At 41.4% G+C, this 17,372-nt stretch overlaps 1 protein-coding gene across 1 annotated transcript in view; it reads left to right on the forward strand.

Moving 5' to 3' along the window:
* Window positions 1–3,715: 3,715 nt before the first annotated feature.
* The window catches only part of Enpep (glutamyl aminopeptidase), a 68,341-nt gene continuing 54,684 nt past the window's right edge, over window positions 3,716–17,372 (forward strand). The window contains exons 1-3 of the mRNA XM_051185526.1: window positions 3,716–4,346; window positions 12,635–12,776; window positions 14,552–14,683. Of these exons, the coding sequence (XP_051041483.1) occupies window positions 3,721–4,346; window positions 12,635–12,776; window positions 14,552–14,683 (900 nt within the window). The 5' untranslated portion in view covers window positions 3,716–3,720. The remainder of the gene's footprint in view (window positions 4,347–12,634; window positions 12,777–14,551; window positions 14,684–17,372) is intronic.

The following is a 17,372-nucleotide window of genomic DNA, read 5'->3' on the forward strand; positions in this document are numbered from 1 at the left end:
GAGAAACACTATACAAACTTAGCAGACTGTATTTGCACACTTAGACAGATGTGCAGCAGGGTTCCTGGTCCCCGGGCCCCTACAGTCTTTCTGCCCTCTCTTCCTCGCTGTTTCCTGAGGTTAAGATACAGGGGGCATGGTAACAGTACACAGGTGCTATGGAGGGGCAAGGAGAGGGCACTTAACTAGGGGGAAGGGGAATCAGGGTATTACAGGCAGACAGAAGGAGGAATAAAGAGCAATAAGGATGTTTGAAAAGCCACAAACACCTATTATTTTATAAGCTTACTTACTTTAAAATACACAACACACACACACACACACACACACACACACACACACACACTATGCTGTTTGTTCTTTTATGTCAACCTGACACAAACTAGAGTCATCTGAGAAGAGGGAACTTCAGTTGAGAAAATGCTTCAATCAAATTGGCCTGTAAGCAAGCTTGTGGATATTTTCCTTTCTTTTCTTTTCTTTTCTTTTTTTTTTAAATTTGAAGTTAAAATATAATTACATCATTTACCCTTTCTCTTTCTTCCCTCCATCCGTTCATATACACCTGCCTTGCTTTCTCTCAAATTCATGGCCTCTTTTCCTTTAATTGGTGTGTTTGTGTTTGGGTGAACAATATTTATAGAAGAGGTCGTGAATTCGCGGGGCGGACATGAGAAGGATTAGAAGAAGAGAGAGGAAGGGTGGAAATTACACACAATTATGCAATGTACTCATACATGAAATTCTTAAATAAATTCATTTTAAAAGTCAGTAGAGTAGGGAAGAGAAGGGTAAAGTGACTACACAGAGGCTCCATGAACACTACAGTGTGGATGGTAAACTCAGCCACATAATATACAGCAATGCCTTCCTAACCCTAAACCCAAACACACACACCATGTAGTTAACTAAGTATGTTTCATTTCGTCTAGGAAGAAATACATTTGCATGACGAATCCCTCTTGGCATTTCAAGCAGCGTGGTGTTCTCAGTCCTCTTGCAATGCCTTTCCCCTCAAAGTCAATGATCTTTGACAGGTCAGAGCGCAGGCTCAGACATGAGATGAGACACTATGTATCCAGACAGGAAGGAAATATACATGTCAGCTGGTCTGAAATTAAAAAAAAAAAAATGCTTCCAGCTTAATTTAAATCATGTGTACATTCTTTCAAATAGTTCCCCCCCCCAATATGTTGCAGAAAATTTGATAACCATTTTGCTTTTTGTTTTTGGAGACATACTTCAAAATGTTTGGCCCATCAAACATTTATGATATCTCAGGTGATTTTTACAGTAAAATGGAAGAGGGAAATTCACGAGCTAAAATGTTGATTTAACCAAAGGACAAAGCAAAGCAAATGAATGAAAAAGATCACAAAAAGTTTAGGATATTTCAAATATGAAATTAATAGTTACAAGATGGACCTTTAATTTGTCTCAGCATTATTTCATGAGAAAATTCCACAAATGTTAGAGATTAGTGTTCTATTTTGACATTAAAGGGTTTCTTCTCTTTCTAGTATTGTTTAAATTTGAAATTTGAAACCATTCTAAATTTGAACTTTAGATTGGTTAAAGTAGTATTTCTCGGAATGTGTCCCTTAGAAGAAAACAAATTCCCCTTAGAAAAAGAAAAGAAAAGAAAGTCATCAGGATCTGGAGACACTGCTCAGCAGTTAAGAGCACTGGCTACTCTTCCAGAGGACCCTTTAGTTCTGAGCCCCCACATGTCAGTCACAACTGTCTGCCACTCATCCCAGAGGATCCAACACCCTCTTCTGCCTCTTTGGGTACCAGGTACACATGCAGTTCACAGACATGCCTGTAGCCAAAGCACTCATACACATAAAAGTAAATGAGAACAGAAAAGCAGAAAGCTTACCCACAACTAGACGATCAAGATGGAGTTGGGGAGCAGCTAAAGTGGGAAATTATTCATTCTGTAGTGTGTTCTCTCTGAGAAGCTCACAGTGTAGGGATTTGGAGACTCTGGGGGGAAAGGAGGACAATAAAGAAGATTCTAAGTGTGTGTGTGTGTGTGTGTGTGTGTGTGTGTGTGTGTGTGTGTAGATATATGTGTGCAGAGGCCACAGGAGGACAAATGTGGCTGCCATTCCTTGGGCAGCTGACCACATTGTTTTGATGCAGTCTCTCTCAGGCTTTAACTTACCAAGTAGGCTAGGTCGGGTAAGCAAGCCCCAGAGATATGCTTGTCTACACCTCCCCAACCCTGGGATTCCAAGTTTTATGCTATCTCACTTGGATTTTCCCCCCCTTTAACATGGGTTCTAGGAACCAAACTCAGGTCTTCGAGCTTGCAAAACAAGTACTTACTGACTGAGTCATCTCCCAGCCAAAGATTTTCGAGTTATCTAACCTTGGCCATGAGAACCGCTCTTTGGCTTTTAACCTCAAATATTTCTCCTCTTTAGATAAGGAAAGCTTATATTACTGCAATGCAGTAAATATATGGACCTTCAACTCAAATAACCTGGCTCCAGACACAAATTCTGCTCTTATTCAGCACTGATAATGTCTAAATGCCAGTCTCACCTCCTCTAAAATGGGCATCAAAATAGATCCGATTGCATAGATCTATGGGGGAAAAAAAATTAAAGGTCAGTTTCTATAAAGTGCCTTACATAGTACATGGCATGTGAACAGTTATTGAAACTTCTGATTATGTTTGCATTGCTTTTATCATGGATGGCTAGTGTCTGCACCTAAGCTACTTCCAAGCCCAGAAGCTATAAACCTCCACACAAACCTTACTCACTCCCACCCGGATCATCGCCAATGGATAGCATAGGCCAGTTGTGGCATCTTTATCTGCTCCAAACCTGGCTCACTATATCCAAGTCTCCAGAACATGCTCTTACTTGGAAGCAAACTCTGAGACTAGTAGAGAGTCATCCTTGACTTTCTGTCCTCTCAAGCCTTCCATCCTCTCTTTCACCTTCCGCATCCTCACCTTCACCTCCCTGGCCAGCCAGTTTCTTTGCGTTTCCCTTTGTCTTATATCTACTTGCCTTGGGTACCTGGTCCAACCAATGTGTCAACGAATAGCTATGTGATCCTTAAATTTAGGAACTCCTCCAAGCTATCCCACTCCAGGACATGATTTCCGCAGAGGGCAGAATTTGAATGTTTACATAATTTGAGGGATAAGAGAAAAAACAAAACAGTTAGCTTCTTTGGCAAGCGACCTAATAAAATAGTGAAATTCAAGAAGCTCTTTGGCTGAGAGCACACACAACAGGAAGATCTGGTGGCAAAGGTTGTGCTTTCTATCATAAGCACACCTCTGAGCCAAAGGCTTTCTCTCTCAAGGCTGCTGACAGAGGTTTGGCAAAATCTCCTCCTCCTGTTGGCCGATAGGCTCAAGCCCTGTTTTATATTTAACTCGCTCCAGTGCAGAAGGGGCTGGCCTGGGGAGACGCTGTTTATAGAGAGCTGGGCCAACATTCTCATCCGAACTCCTCCTTCAAGTCAGCTTCTCTCCTGGGTCCCCATCCTGCTCCTTGGTTTCCGCGTTCATCCCGGAGTGGCCCGTGGGGACGTGCAGGACTGGAAAGAAGCACTGGATGCTAGAGAGGTGTGGGAAAGCAAAGGCAGACTGCCAAACCAGGGGACTCCATCCGACTGAAAAGGGAAGTAAGCCGATGATAGTTAGTTAAATTTGACACCCTTTTATGTGTGTCATCTGACTTCAGGAGAAAAATGAACTTCGAAGAGGATGAGCCCTCTAAGAGATACTGCATTAGAGGCAAGCATGTGGCCATCATCTGTGGGGTGGTGGTGGCTGTTGGATTAATAGTGGGGCTTTCCGTGGGCTTAACCAGGTCATGTGACTCCTCTGGAGACAATGGGCAGACCACAACCCCGGCTCCGGCTCCGGCTCCTTCAAACCCACCTCCCCAGGACCAGGATATCTGCCCGGCCAGAGAAGATGAAAATGGAGAATGGAAAAACTTCAGGCTGCCAGACTACATCAATCCTGTCCACTATGACTTGGAGGTGAAGCCTCTGATGGAGGAAGACAGGTACACGGGCAGAGTGAGCATCTCCATCAGCATAAGCAAGCCCACAAGTAACCTATGGCTGCACATCAGGGAAACCAGGGTCACCAAGCAGCCGGAGCTGAGGAAGCCCTCTGGGGAGAAGGTACCAATTCTACGATGCTTCGAGTACAAGAAGCAGGAGTACGTGGTGATCCAAGCCGAAGAAGAGCTTGCTGCCAGCAGTGGCGACAGTGTCTATGTGCTGACCTTGGAGTTTGCGGGCTGGTTGAACGGCTCCCTCGTGGGCTTTTACAGAACCACTTACACCGAGAATGGGCAAGTCAAGTAGGTGCTGTGTTTCTGTGAGCTCAGCTTCTGCAGTGTTTATTTTCCTTTCCTCTTTGTTTTCCATTTTTATCTTGTTGGTCTGATCTCTGTCTGCCCTTGGCTTCAATTCTGCTTGTTCATCTGAGAAGCAAAATGTCTTGGCCTTATTGTATTTTGAAATTCTATCACCAAGCTTGCAGGTCCTAGGTGGAATGCCTGTGCAGAGAAGCCAGTAAGTCCTTACTACACCTGGATGCATCACCTCCTACCCCTAATATCCACACATACTACCTCAGATATTTATGACTGGATGCATTTGGTACATTTCACTACTGATATTTTTGGGATACATCATGATAGTTTTATAAGGATAAACAATTTCATTTGAAATGACAATTACATTAAATGTCAATTACATTATTGTTCGTGCAAGTTCCTGGAGAAAGGTCTTAATGGAAATTGTACAAGATTGGACATGTCTTTAGGTGTTCATCTGAAAAGAAAAGCCTATCTGGGTCTTGTGGTCTTCTGTGACCAGAACCAGTTTCTACCTATGTTTTCAGGGAATGCTAAAGACACATGTCCTGAATGGCAGATGTCCTGGAGCTGCCAGCTATCATTAAGCATGAAATAGTAACACTAAGCCTTTACAACACAAAAGACAGTCACACATGTTTCTCTTCCCTGTAGTGCTCCAAGAAGAAGTGTTTAAATACACATTAAATAATAATTATAAAATGAATATATAGTCTAACCCTAACCTGTTATCTTTCTATATGGTATTCACACAGATCAGGGAGTTATCAGATCTTGGTTAAAGGCATAAGGGCCTTCCCTGAACTCACAACGCCATCACACTGTGAGCACAGCCAGGGATCTAGGCTATACTACACCTGCTTGAACCTGCTTGGACATTTGCCCACCCAGATTCTGCAGATTTAACAACTGAAAAAAAATCTGGGTGTCACCAGTCAAAAATGGGGGCCGGGGCCAGTCCTCTGTGAGTCTCTTCCCTCTGTCACCTGAGGTATCTTACCGAGCAAAGCAAATCTCTCTGTCACATTTCTTCCTATCGTTGACCAGAGAGGCCCGGAGAGTAAGAAATGTTGAATCCACTTTACATTATTGTGTAGTTCATGAGTAAGCTGTAGAGAAGGGATAATTGGAAGAAAAGATCGGGGCGGGGAGGGGATCACACAGATCTATCATGCTAGCAATTAAAGTCATTGACTTTTTCCATTTTTAAAAGTGACAGCATAGCAAGATATAACAGTCTCACAGCTAGTGGTATTGCCTATTAATGTGTTCATCTGCACTTCAATAGTTCCCTAGACAACCAATGTCGAAACTGAGTTACAATTATATAACTATATCTAACTATGTGGATTTTAAAATTTTAAATTTAATACATCATAAACCTTTTCTTTTGTCTTTAAATATTTACAAGAATCAGATATTAAAGATGGTGCACTATTTCATAAATGCATTGAATTTTCTCAGTTTCCATTGTTGTGCATCAATGCTGTTTCTACCATATTATTATTATTATTATAAACACATCAGAAGTTATTATTCTAAAAGTTGGATTACCAGGTCAAGGGTGCAAGCATACCAAAAAACTTTGCAGCAGTAAACTTTATTTATACACGAACAATACACAGTCATTGCAGAGAATCTGAAAAACAAAACAAAGGTTAAAAAGTAAGCACCCACCGATGAGTTGACTTGTTCTTTGGTATTTTTCCACTAAAGATCATTTTGGACACATGCCTTGGTACAGCCATGATGTAATTCACTCAGCTTTTCCATTAAGTACGGATATTTAAGTTGCTCCTACACAATATAAAGAACAACCTTATACATAATCACCTATGCCTAGCTCCAGTTTGAGTTTTCTGGTGTTTTTCATAGTATTGTAGGATTTAAGCTGAATTTTTGATATTATGGTGGGGTTTACATAGAGACAAACGGGAAGGTAAAAAGTCAGAGGAATCATGGTGGGAACAAGAAAGTGAGTTTGTTGGTAGGGTTTATATAAAGAAGCAAGCTACAATTTGTGAGAGGACACTGAAGATAACTATGGAAAGGAAGGAGATGGTCACTATGGGGACAGAGGAAGAATTAGTGAGGGTGACACAGGGGTCATGGATGTTCAAAGACAGAAACCTTCATCCATGTGTAGGGGAGATACTGCAGATCAGGATAGAGAGATAAGCAATCCAGATGACATCAAGATGGAGACCAGACACCTGGGGGAAAGGCCTAGAGGGAAAACAACTCAGGTCTACCAGTTGACTGATGGTGGGGATAGGCTGAAGTTATGGGTCTAGGATGCCCAAGATGTAGCAACTGAATGATGGCCCTACCTTTTAGTTGATACTTGAAACAGAAGGAGGTGGTGTAGAAGGAAAGAGAAGACGTTGATGTAGAAGTTCAGTTTTGACCTGTTGAAGCCTCTTAGACACAGCTAGTTGGAATTGAGGCAAATACCTCTAAAGTAAAAAGCTATGGTTTATGGTATGATTTAGTTGCTTTGTGAAAACAGTGTATATATGGGAAAATGCATTATCACACACAGATATGTATGCTCCGTTGTGAGGTTTTGATCTTGAAATTTTAGCTGTTGTAAGATGATTCTTAGCTGGTGAAAAGTAATCAGTACAGAGTGAAACTTATGAGGAGGTCTTGTATGCTTGCTGCAGGGCTAGTGGTTTTTCTTTACTTTGGAGGCAAAGGGAACTTTAGCTGGTCTTTAATAGCTTCTGCATACAAAGCAACACAACTTGGAACTGAATAATGAACTGGCTTGTTCAATCCACCATACAACTCCATTGAGAAGTGAGTGGTCACTCATCGTCAACTGAGCAGCTCATGTGCATGACTTGGGAACACTTGACAGACCGTATGTAGACTCAGCACAGGTAGTTGCTAGTCCTACAGCAGGCGTGCCCCCTGCTTAAGGATTTTAGCCTGACCTGGCCATTTGTCTCGCTGGCTCACTCTATGAAGTTGTTGAATATAGCCTGGGAGTCGTTCTTAGGAGCTGGGTGCCAGTGACTTATGAGATAACAGTCGTTTGGGGTTTTGTTTTCTAAAGTTCATTCAGAATGACCACGGCTACTCCTTCCTCAGCTTTCCCTAAAGCATGTTGGTTGGTCTCATGCTGTTGAGGAAGGCAGACAGAGGCACTCCCTGATGGCGAGTTAATAAGCTACAAGGAGTAAGATTTTAAAGTCCAGTGGATGAGTTACTAGCATGGCACAGGGAGGTCTCCTAGAGAAGTGGCTTGCTCAGCACATTTGCTGCTGTAATTAATTGCTCAGAACACTGCAAAGTCACTTCTGAGTATCTCCCGCTGTTCTCAGGCAAGTCTAATCCATTTGCAGCCCAGCTCAGATTTTAAAAAGGACTTTTAATTGTCAGTTAAAGACCTGAAGTCACTTTATATTGCTGTCTTACATACATTGTTTGCACATTTGCTTAGCATTTAGGAAAGTCTGGCGGCAATTCAAAGAGCTGGCCATCTATCAACAGAGTTTTCTGAGTTCTTCAGTAGACAATGAGAGAAACAAGAAACAAGTTACCTTTTCTTGTTGTTTTGCTTTGGTTTTTCTGAGACAGGGTCTCACTATGTAGCTCTGGCTATCCTGAAACTCACTATGGAAACTGGGATGACTGAAAATACACAGAGATCTACCTGCTTCTGCCTCCCAAGTGGCAGAATTAAACGCATACACCACCATGCTTGGCACAACTTACTATTTTACAATATGGTTGCATACCATTAGGACTTACACACATCATATTTTTCCAGTACCTAGTCCAGTTAAATAAACGGACTTTAAATATTTTAGAATTCGGAAAGCATTGTCTCGTAAAGTCTGGGGCTACTGTGTTAGTGCATATGTAAATCCCAAAAATTTAAGGAGAAAGACCACCAACCCAAATCATCATGGCCAAATTAATTAAAGCAAGCTCTTTTTTTTTTTTTTTTAATCTGTGTACATAGACTTTCTCTTCCAAAAGGTGGGGTTCAAGAGATCAGCATTGGAGTTAAGGAAAATAATATTTTTATAGCTCAGGGATAGGAGGTTTCCAAATGGTGGGTTTGGCAGACAAAATAGTGGGGTTACCAGAGCAGAACATAAACAATAAATTAGCCTTAACATGCTCTTGAAACAAAGACATGATTGCAAGGTGGTCATACCAAGGTGGTTACAATAACCTTTTGAAACAAAGGTTATTGTTCCCTGGAACAGACAGTACAGAAACATTTGTGGTTAAGGTTACAGGTGGGGCGCAGCCCCATCCTTGAGAACCAGAGATGTAATCATGAACAGGAATGAACCTAATTTGTCTTTACTATACGATGGTTTTTAAGCCTAAAGAGAAGGCAGGGTGGTTTACCACATGCTTATAATCCAACACTGGGGCAGCTGAGGCACTTTGACGGAGGAGGGAGTAATATACATTTTTGCCTGCCTGCTGGCAATTAATATCATCCATTTTCCCTGCACAACCAGGTCTCCATAATTGTGTCAGACTCGGTGTGAGTGCTGAAAAGGCCAGGGCAAAACAGACCCACTGCACGGAGACACCTGCAACCCTCCTGGATCCCTGTGCTCAAGCAAGAGCAAGAGCAAAAGGGCTCTAGTTAGGAGGACATTGGTCAGAGACCTTTGTAAGGGAAGCAAGTGAAAGGATTAAACATCTCTGCCCTGGGTTCTCATGAGTACTCAGCATCTTGCAGAGAGTTGACCTTTGAAAAACCTGTATAATGAATGACTATTGTGCCTGGAAGCGCAGCTCTGCTCCCTGCTTATTCTGGGCTTTTGCAATGCTCTTTCCTGAGTGGATCCCTCCCAACACACACACACCAAACACACACACACACACACACACACACACACACACACACACACACTCCAGTACACACACGCACAGAGAGAGAGCCATGCCCTCCAGTACACACACGCACACTCACACTTACGTCTTTCTCATCACTTTGGGGGCTTGTTTCTTTGGTGGACTAACCTGCAACACAATTGTTCCTTCACCTTAGGGGGAGGGAAGAAAAAAATCAGAAGTCAAAACAATTCAAAGGAAAAGCACAGCTGCACAAGCATGACTTGCCCCTGGCTACATCTTGCCATAAGGCCTGGGAAGACATGACAGCTTCTTCATAGTCTGATGTATTTACAATCCAGTGTAATTCCCAAAGGATCTAAAATTAAGGTTTATTGCAGGACATGGTGGCACATACCTTTAATTCCTGTAGAGGCAGAGGCAGGAGAATCTCTGTAAGTTCAAAGACAACCTGGTCTACATAGTGAGTCCTTGGGCAGCCAGGGTCTCACAATGAGACCCTGACTCAAAGAACAAAACAAAATAAAAACTATTAACATCACAATAACCAATTATTCTGTTGCAGAACAAATCTTTGGCTAAGGCTTTTCTTAGGTAACTTGATTAAAAAACAAACAAACAAACAAAGAGCAACAACAACAAGAAAAACCACTTCAAACTTCCAGACACGTTACAAGGATGGTATCTGGAACTTTCAAAATAATTTACCCAGATTCATCAATTACTTACATTTTGCTACTTTTGACCCTCTTTTCTCTCTCTAAAGAACACGTTTAAATCTTGACATCAGGATACAGTTCTTAAGTACAAGGCATTGTCTAACAACTATACAGCAGCTTAAAAAGAAAATTCAAAGTATTTAGCATCAATACAATTATGTAACTTGAGTTCATAATCGGGTTTCTTCAGTTAGCCTGGTAATAGCCTCTCAGTTTTGCCTCTCTCAAGTATCCCCACTTGCAAGTGTGTCCAGTACAAGCTCCTTCAAATCCATTTTTCCCCCCAGCCTTCCTTCATCTTTCTTGACGGTACTAGTTCTGAAGAGGATGGGCCAGTTATTTTGGGAATGCCCCTAAGTTTCCATTTGTGTGGCTCTTTTCAATGATCTTTTTAAAATGTCACTTGAGCATTTCTGTCAGGAGGCACGGCTGTGTAACACTCAGGAAATGGTGCAAGCTGTTTATAAGTCAGTGATGGTTGGTGATGTTGCTTTTTAAACCATGCACTTTGGGTAATTTCCAATGGCTGTCTCCAGAGTCAGAGCAACAGGTTTGTAGGTCATTTTTCCAGAGGCTACCTGAAACAGGGTAAAGAACTTCTGAAGATTTTCTGTATCTGGTATTTCTTCTAAAATTCTTGGTCTCTAAGAGTTTGAGATGTGTCTCAGTGATAGAGTGTGTGCTTAGCATGCATGAAACCCTGAGGCCAATCTCTAGCATTGCAATATAAAATGTCTATAATCTACTTAAAAAAGAATTTAAATCAAACTTGCAATCAAAGAAAGAGTCCATGGGCTGTCCTAATTAGCTTCTCTGCTGCTGTGAGAAAATACTGACCAAAACCAACTTGGGGAAGAATGATTGGCTTTTGCATCTGTGTCACAGGCCATCAATGTTGGAAGTTAAGGAAGAAACTCAAGGTGGGACTCTGAAGTAGAAACTGAATAGAAATCATGGAGAAATGTTACATAGTGACTTCATCTCCATAGCTTGCTCAGCTTGTTTCCTTATAGAACCAAGGGCCACTGTTGAGGAGTCACACCACCCATAATGGGCTGGGCCCTCCTGAAAATGCCCCTCAGTCACACCATAGGCTAGTCTGACTGGAGGGAATTCCCCAATTAAGATTTCCTCTTCCCATGTGACTCTAATTTGTTAAATTAGAAAAAACTAATCAGAACAATGGTTCAATTTACCCAAAGGCCCTCGCCCCATGCCTGATGTCCTAAGTTTGATCCCTAGAACTTACATGGTAGAGGGAGAGCTGAATCCAGCAGTTTTTCTCTGACCTTCACACTCTGCCAGTGTCCCCTGCCCCACATCACCATACAGAAAATATATTTAAAAACGTCATTAAAAGAGAAGAACAAGAAAGGACTCGTGTATTCTTGATTTATTCAATAGGTTGTTTTCCCATTCTGCTGATTTTGGTGTTCTAGTCCCCATAGATTTGGCAAGTAGTATTCCTGTCAAGCAGATACCCGTGTCTTTCTGACTTGTTCCCATGATTCTTTCAGTACTTCTTACTTTCTTGACAAGATGATCTGGGTCATCATGAACTTCTTACCCAGTCTAGAAGCAATCCTTTCTCTAAGGAGCCCTGGCTCCTGTTAGAGAATTGCTCTTGGATCCTGTTAGAGAATTGCTCTTGGAGCTTGTCATCTAGGAGCAGAGTAATATCTGCCGAGTGTGTTATTATGAATACGGTGTGTGTGTGTGTGTGTGTGTGTGTGTGTGCATGTGCGTGTGCGTGTGCGTGTGCGTGTGCGTGTGTGTGTGTGTGTGGCTTTTTTGTTATTGTTGAGACAGGGTCTCAACAGGCCACAGACTGGCTTGAAACTCCTCAGTGTTGGGATTACAAAGGTGATACAGCTTCTTTAGTTCATGAGAACCCATGTTATTCTTGTACAGATTATTGGTGACATCAATAAATGTTATCTTGCTTCTTATGCTTTTATTTGCTGTTCTTTCCAATGAGCAAATATATGATCATACTGTCTTACTGTAATATGCTTATACATATATAAGCATATATATATATGTATATATACATGTACATGTATATATAAAGTTTGAAAAACAGTACTTTCAGTTGGAAATTCAGGAAATGTTAAGCATTAACAGTTTGGTGAGTATAAGCACATGCCTACTAGCAGCCATCAGGGATGCTGCTTGCTGTCTTTTCAAAAGTAGGCTTTTTAATTTAAAAAGCTTTGCAGGAGATTGTACCCAGGGCCTTGCACATAGGAAGTGGGTGAGCTACCACTGAGCTATATAGCCTCAGCCCTTAAAATGGGGCATTAGGCCAGGTTGACCTTTTCCTCACTAGGGAGAAGGCTCAGCACCCATTTTGCCTGAAAATGAACAGGAGTTCTGCCTTGCCATAGCGTAAGGGTGGAAGAATGTGCCACTGGAACAGAAGGAGGGTACAAGAAGATACTCCTCCATTCTGTGATAGGACACACCTGCTCACAGCTCCCAACACAGTTAGAAAGAGGCAACCAGGTGTGCATGTGTTGCCTCCTTGTTGCTCAGTGACTTTGGGTTAGAGTATCCCCAAAATTCTAAAACCCTTTGGTGGACATTTGATAGTCTTTCAGATGGCGCTTATGAAAAGAAATGTTAAGAGTTATCATAATGTGACTCGTATTTTCTATAGCAATAGAAACATAGGCACTATCAGAAGTAGCAGTACGCGTCATGTCTGTGTTTATTTCTAAGGAGCATAGCGGCCACTGACCATGAACCAACGGATGCCAGGAAGTCCTTCCCTTGTTTTGATGAACCCAACAAGAAGGCAACTTACAATATATCCATCATCCACCCCAAAACATACTCAGCACTTTCAAATATGCCAGTGATGGTGAGTACTTTAAAGCACTGTTTGCAGTATTACTTGAACTACCTGATTTACCATAGCAGGGAACTCTGAAATCTAATCTAAAACTAAATGTGCTATAGCTATCAATTTAAAAGATTAAGAATACATCTTAGCAACCTTTTTTTTTTTTGACTCTAGGAAGTTGTCAACTTATAACACCACAGTCCATCAATAAATTCACCTTGAAATTTTTAAGGGAGAAAGAACACAATCCCTGGAGGTCGACTGGGGGCTCTGCTTAACTACACAAGCCGCTAGTCATTAAAAAAAAAAAAAATCAATGACACACTTAAAGTTTTCGAGATTAAACTCACTATTTAGACTTTTCCATTCAATACAATTCCCCTTTATTTTTTAACAGATAAAGTTATTTTTAAAAATCATTACTTCAATTCTTGGTTGTACATGTCAACTCCAGAGAATGCCATGCCCATAGATTTTCCTGCTGAGGGAATCTGTCAAACATTGAATTAATAATAGACTACAATAATTCTGTCTGCATCCTTGTGAATACAGGACTCTTTGCTGTATTTCCTGTTCATAATGAGTGGCATAGTTAAAGACCATTATCAGTATAATGGGTTCTCTACCTCCCATCTTTCTGATTAGTTCAGATAGTGATCTAAACTATCACTGAAACCCATCCTTCTAATAATAAACTGACCCTTGAAAAGTACAAACCAAGCAAAGAGATCAAATGCATAAAGATTAAAATGTAAAAAATCCCCAGCCCCAGAATGAATCCATTAATAAGATTTTCCCCCATTTGGACATCTGAGAACTTAAGTTCAGATTGGAGAAGAAAGAGCAAAGGATAAAAATTCAAGTTTGACACATAAATTGAAAATACATAATCAAAATACAGGAGACATCAGAATGCCTTGGGGCAGATGAGGGAAAATGAAGGTGGAAAGAGAAAGAAGACAAACCGGTCCCTCTTTCTTTATGACCTAGTCATCGAAGAGGACTACAGATTTTTACTTCTGCTAGATTCAGATACTGGAGGGGATAAGGATGGCTCTCTGGGTCATCAAAACATAGACCTAAATGGATACTAGAAGACTTTTATTGTGATGTAACTTTTCTCTCTGGAGCATACACATACCCACACATGGCAAGAATGTTTCCATCTAGAAAGTGGTTATGTGGAGATGTGCAAATGTTTAAGCTATGGTAGGGAGACTATGGCAGGTGCTTAGGGCTTGTAGGTGACTGACAGGAGGCTGGCAGAACTGGTGTGGATGAAAACTCCCAGATGGGTTAGTAGTTACGTCAAACAATGGAGTCCTCTCTGACAGTCACCAGGGCATTGACTAGTGCCTACACCATGGGTCTTTGGTGTAAACAAATGGAACTGGAAGAGAGAAGCCCAAACTGGTTGTTCACACAGTAGTTATCCCTTCATACACAGTAAACAAGCTGCTGCCTCATTAATCCTTCCCTCTGCAAGGCTTCCAGCCTATTCTTTATTAAGGGATCAAGTTCCCCTTAAAATATGGTCAGCACTGTGTGACTTTTGCAGAAAGATAAACACCTGCCCACCTGATGTGAGAAATCGGATACAGTGTGCAATTCGGTCACTTCCACAGTCTTGAACATAAGGTGACTTTTCCCACAGCCTTCCCTGCTTTGTTACTTGACCCCTGAACTTTGGAAATGAACTTCTGAGTAGGGAGTGGGCGTTGGGGTACCCATTTGTTTGTCTTCTTCATGGTCAATCTTGTGATAAGTAAAAGATGATCGTTTGTTTCCCGTAGAGAGAAGAGTCACTGGATGACGTCTGGAACAAGACCACTTTTTGGAAGTCTGTCCCCATGAGTACCTACCTGGTGTGCTTCGCTGTACATCAGTTCACAGCTGTAAAGAGAATGTCCAACACAGGCAAACCAGTGAGTCTTATTAGATTTCACAACTCAATACCAATGCATTTGTGCTTAACTTTATGGCTTTTAAAAACAATTGCTTATTAGTTCTATACATCAGGCAAGAACCCTCGTTAGCCACTGGGCTCAGTAATAGACTAAACAACGTGGAAAAGTGCAAGCCACAAAGACATGGGTAATACATAAACAAAGGTGACAGGCACAAATATGCACAGCCTTGAAATATTTTCAAGGGAAAATTCACTGTAAAACCAAAACTAGTTCCTCTACAGATCAGCACAAGTATGTCAATTATGTGGCCTTACCCAACTTCATTACAAGGCTATGTATAGATGTCAGAAGGCAAGTCTAGGCAGAGAGGGGGTGGGGAGGAGAATGTTCTGAAAGCAACAAGAGCTGAGCCGTTTAAGGTGCCATGCTTTGGAGCCTGTCCTGGAAGTAGCTCTGTACACCAGGCTGGTCTCAAATCACAGAAATCTGCCTGCCTCTGCCTCCCCAGTGCTGGAATTAAAGGTGTGAGTCACCAACACCCGTCAATGGTGCCATTGCTATATGTCATTTTTTGTTAGTTTGCTTCGTGTAGCCCTGACTGTCCTGGAGCATGCTCTGTAGACCAGGCTGGACTCGAACTCAGACATCTGCTTCTGCCTCTGAGTGCTGGGATTTAAGGTGTGTACCATCTCTGCCCACTCTATATGTAATTAAAATCAATCAGCTACTTCCCTAAACTCTGGCTCAAGAAAAACAAACTTGTATTTCAAAGTATATAAGTTTTAAATCAACAAATTGATACAGAAACCTAAAAAAGTCAACAAAATATCAGAAGTATTTTTGAAAGTATGAGCATATGTTTCTTTTTTAATTAACCTATATTTTACATTCTAATCCCAGTTCCCCTTCCCTCCTCTTCTCCCTCTTCCTCCACACCCCCCTCCCATCTGCTCCTTGGAGAGGGTGAGGCCTCCCCTAGGAAGTCTACTAAGTCTGCCCCATCTTCTCATTGAGCATGTTTCTAAATGATAGCTTCAATACCTTCATTTACAATTATTTTAGTGTGTGCATGTGTGTGATTGTGTGTGTGTATATGTGTGTGTGTGTGTGTGTGTGTGTGTGTGTGTGTGTGTGTGATTCAGCATGATGTGGAGGTCAGAGGACACCTTGTGGGAGTTTATTCTTTCCTTCAAGTAAGACCTGGGGATTGAACTTGGGTCTTTATTCCCTTGGGTCACCAATTCCCTTTACTTGATGATTTATCTTGCTATCCCTATGATTTCCTTTTGAAAACCCAAAACCATTTTTACCTACAAGTTTTTTGGTTTGGGGGCTAGATAGATGGCTCAGAGATTAGAACACTGGCTTTTCCAGAGAGCCTGAATTTGGTTACCAGCACCCACATGGCTCACAACCACCTGCAACTCTAGTTCTAGGAAATATGATTCCTGTTTCTGGCTACCTCAGGTACCAGGCATGCACACAATATACAAACCTACAAGCAGACAAAATACCCATACATGTAAATTAATAAAAAAATTTTTAAAAATTAAAAAAAATGACTTGTTTTGAAAGCTCCCATTTTGCTATTATTTAAATTCTTGTTTTGCTTAGAAAGCAAGTCAATCACCTCTATAACATATGTATGTATGCATATATGTATCCATATATATGTCAAGATATATGTGTATATATGTAAATATATATGTCCATATATATATATGTGTGTGTGTGTGTGTGTGTGTGTGTACATAGGTACATATGGCACTCTTCACAGTATACATTTTTAAGGAAGAAGTCACTACCCATTTTACAGATGAGAAGCTTGGAGCCAAAGGAACTTAAATGCTGTGCTGAGGAACCATCTGAGGAGTGGGAGGGACTCCCATCCATGCTCTTTCTGAAACATCAAGTTCTGCTAAGGTGTCTGGGAAATGGGATGTTTGGAAAATATCATTACCCCACCAGCAATCAGTGCAGGGGAAGGGCCAGATGGTTTTACTTCCTATGAAACTTGCTCCTGGAAAGAAACACCTTCATTTGTGTATTGACGGGGTCATTATAGAGACATATTAAAACCGGGCTTCCAGTATTCAAGTTGTAGTGAGTGGGGGAACATAGAGACTTTTCACTTGGGACTCAGGAGGACTGGTCCAGTCCAACTCTTCCTCATGACACACATGATGCTTTGATCAAGGGCACCATCAGGTCCTAAAGATAATGCTGAGCATTGGGGGAAATGGCATTGATAGAGGAAATTGCTTTTCTAGATGGTATTTCACATACTCGGTGGTGTGCCTCTGGCTTGACATAAAGTTAAGTCCATTAGTGAGGTTCATGTTTTTTTTTCCACCGTCATAGCAAATGTGGAATATTTGTTGAGTGTTTTCTTTAGAACCCACACTTCATCCCATACAGGTGTTTTTCACATTAAGTTTTTACAACATGATGACATTCTGGGGTATCTTGAGTAGAACATCAAGACAAGGCAAAGAGGCTGAGCAATTCCTCTATGCCCGTATAGTTTCATGAGTCAGAATGCAAAGGACATTGCGCTCTTAGTTACTTTCTAATAGCAACTGTGAATGAGCTGGAGTTTCTGGACGACTCCCTCGCTGAATCCCCCGAGCAGCTCTTCTGGCCGGGTGAGTCATTCAGCTTTTGGCTAGATTCTAAAGATGTATTTCAAATAAGGGAATGGAAC

The sequence above is a fragment of the Phodopus roborovskii genome, unplaced genomic scaffold (genome assembly GCF_943737965.1).
Source record: "Phodopus roborovskii unplaced genomic scaffold, PHOROB, whole genome shotgun sequence".
NCBI lineage: Eukaryota > Metazoa > Chordata > Mammalia > Rodentia > Cricetidae > Phodopus > Phodopus roborovskii.